Consider the following 3,325-nt stretch of genomic DNA (forward strand, 5'->3'; position numbering starts at 1 on the left):
GCGTGACACTTGTCCCCATGCTGTGCTAGGGCTGTGTCTCTGGGCTGCAGGGTTGTACAGGGTTCAAACTCACTCAGACTTTAGTGGGATCTCCATGGAGCAGCACTGCAACCTCCAGAGAAAGAGGATGATGTGCTTCTACCTCCTCCTACAAAAATCCAGAGACTTGAAAAGCTGAACTGGGGCATTTTGCTGTGTTTGCTGTTCCTGTTTTTCTATCAAAGCCCTTTGCCATTTACTCACGTTTCCTGACCCAGCCCGTGGATAAAAGCTGGATACCAGACTGAGACAGCACGCAAAGTCCTCTGAGCAGGGAGAGCAGGAACATCACATCATCGTGTTAGCACTGATCTGGAAAGGACAAATGCCAGCAGTACTGGCTTCATGTGGAAACCGCAGCTCGAGCCATATGCTCAGCTGGGTTCCTACGGAGGAGATGGAGTTCACCAGATTTTGACTAAAATACATAATTTCTCTCTCTCTCTCTGCACATTTGTTTGTTGAGGTTTTTTTTGTTTGGATATCCAAAGAGTGATCCTGCCTGAATAGGAGCCAATAAAATCAACTCCAAAACTAACTAAGGAATTGTTTAACTGTTAGCAATGTACACAGCAAAAGCAGATGGCCCTGGTGGTCCCCAAGCCACTGACATCCTTCCTGTTGAAACAGGGGGTCCCACAAGCCATGTTGAGCTCTTGCTCCAATGCTGTAACTTGTCCGTGCTCTCTGCCAGGGACACACGCTGCAAAACTCTCGCTGATGTTTTAAAATGTATTGAGCACAAGGCCTGTCCTTGGGGCAGCCATCAGCAGCTCATCAGGAGTAATTATGCTTGAGCTGCTGGGTCCCAGTGCAGGGTTTGGTCTGACATCTCAGCAGTGCGAGATGGTGCACCCCATGGGCTGGGTAAGCCCAGTGTGAAAGGGCATTTTAGGCTACGGGGAAGTTGTTGCTTCCTCATAGCTTGTGCTGCTGAGCATGGGTCCTGCCAGGTGTCCATCCATGAATGGAACAAGAAGATGCATGAAATGGCACATTACTCAAAAACCCATCCACACAACTCACCTGACAAGATGGAGGCAACAGCAGCGATGATGAAGGAAACAATGACACCAGGTCCTGCCATCTCCTTGGCCACCAAGCCGGACACCACATACATGCCAGTGCCCACGCAACTCCCGACACCGAGGGAGATGAGGTCGAGGGTGGTGAGGACCTTGGCCAGCCTGGTGCCCTGGGCAGAAGTGGTCCCCGTGCCCTCCAGCATCGACTCCACAGGCTTGGTGCGCAGGATGCGGGTGCGCAAGGCATGGCCCGCCGCCCCCCATGGCACCCGTCGCGGGTCCAGGCGTGAGAAGAAGCCGCTCATGGCTGGGGCTGGGCTCCACGGAGCTGGGTCACAGATAGTTTCACCAGCACCCACTCAATGCTGAGGCTCCATCCCTGCGACCTGGCTTCCTTCTGCGCTGGTGGCCCAGCTGCAAGAGAGAGAAACACAGTTTTTAACTGTAATAGTGAAGAAAGAGGGATGTCCTCTGCACGGAGGGACTGAAAGGAGCCTCTGGGAGAGGCTTCCCTCCAGCACTGGGAGAGCCCTGGGGGACAAGAGGAGCTTTGTTTTGCCAATGCTGCTTCTCTGGAGAAATCTTTCTCCATCCCAGTTGTTTTGTCCAAGAGCGATGCTCTGCCTCCCTTCATGCATGTCTGTGTGGTTTTAGCCCCAGTTGTTAATACAGCCCCACAAGTAGCAGGAACCTGATACCCTCCAAGTGCCTATTACGTGGTTTAATCGCTACCAAAAGCGTTGGTAGTGATGTGTAACTGTGAGTTGCTGGTGGCCACTGTGGCGTATTGGGTCCTGGTGAGGACCAAGCCCAGCCTCAAGCTTGGCATCATGGCAACAGGTCCCAACAGTGGAGATGCTCCTGCTGACACTATGTGACATCCACCTCTGCTGCAAAACAGGAGTCTGGGACTGTAGCTTTCCTCCTGTACCCAGTGTGTTGGGACTGCTGTCTGCCTGTGCTGGGCTACAGCTGGCCATGGGGCTTGGTCACCATGAAGTGGCCCTTACAGGGATCAGTGACTTTTTTTTGGTGCTATAGAATTTGACTCTTGCAGTTCTCTGGCTATCCAAGCCAGGTTGGATGAGGCTTTGAGCAACCTGGTCTAGTGGAAGGTGTCCCTGCTGATGGCAGGGGGGTTGGAACTGGATGAGCTCTAAGGTCCCTTCCAACCCAAACCAGTCTGGGATTCTGGTTGTTTTTTCTTTTTGTGTGCCACCCTCATCCTGGTGAACCCTAAAGGGGAACGTTTTAAAGGGTGCTGTTTGTTCAGGTCCCAATGAATTGTGCGGTTAAAAAGAGTCCTTGGTGTGGCTTCTTCATTCATTTTATCACTTCATTTTTGCAGTTATTTAAACTCTTTTAATTTTTTTCTCTCTTTAATTAAGAGACGCTCTTTTTCTGGAGTAACTGCAACAAGCTTTGGGGTCTGGCTGCTGCGTAGTGAAGGCAAACTGAGAGAGGAGCTCAGTAGAAGCTTTAAGACTATCTTAAAATTATCTTCTGATTCCAAATCATGAGATTGTCTTAAAAATAATGAAATTATCTTGTTTTGCTCTTTCTCTGTGCTTTTTTGTTTTAAGCTAATTTTCAAGAACTATTCAGCAACTGCCATTTCTCACTCTCCTTTCTGCTGTTTTTTTGCAAGCTGTGTAGCTCTTGGGCGAGCTCCTAATACCAGCAGTAATGACTTCCTACTGATACATGATGACTTCTTGACTTTGAGCAAAACAACAAGATTTGACTCTCTCTGAATAGTAATAGAAGGGAACAGAAAAAATAGTTTATTAAATATGAATTTTAGCCTGGCAGCTTCCTTCCTGTTAATACAGAAATCTTTCTTCTTCTTTGTTTTTGTTTTTTAAATTGCCTTGAAGACAAAACAATTATTTCTCCATCTTTACATCCAAACCAAATTACATTGTGTCTACCAGGCAGCCTTGTGTTGCTGGAGTTTATTAAATAAAACACAGCATTCATTTCGTGTTTCAGTTGATCACAGTTCAAATTGTGCTGATTTTTTTTTTTTACCTCAAGCAACCACAAGCTGAAAGGCTGGATGTTCTAGCTCAGACTAATAATAAGGAAAAACTGTTACTGCTCTTGAGCCAACGTGCTTCTTTGGGTTGACAATAAACACCGGGTTTGGCTTTTGGGTTGACAATAAACACCGGGTTTGGCTTTTGGGTTGACAATAAACACTGGGTTTGGCTTTTGGGTTGACAATAAACACTGGGTTTGGCTTTTGGGTTGACAATAAA

At 47.7% G+C, this 3,325-nt stretch overlaps 1 protein-coding gene across 1 annotated transcript in view; it reads right to left on the reverse strand.

The window, feature by feature from the left end:
- SLC7A14 (solute carrier family 7 member 14) overlaps positions 1-1,378 on the reverse strand; it is a 15,731-nt gene extending 14,353 nt beyond the window's left edge. The window contains 1 exon segment of the mRNA XM_010171547.1: positions 1,066-1,378. Coding sequence (XP_010169849.1) covers positions 1,066-1,369 — 304 coding nt within the window. The 5' untranslated portion in view covers positions 1,370-1,378.
- Between the last annotated feature and the right edge of the window lie 1,947 nt (positions 1,379-3,325).

The sequence above is a fragment of the Antrostomus carolinensis genome, unplaced genomic scaffold (genome assembly GCF_000700745.2).
Source record: "Antrostomus carolinensis isolate BGI_N321 unplaced genomic scaffold, ASM70074v2 scaffold1197, whole genome shotgun sequence".
Lineage (NCBI taxonomy): Eukaryota > Metazoa > Chordata > Aves > Caprimulgiformes > Caprimulgidae > Antrostomus > Antrostomus carolinensis.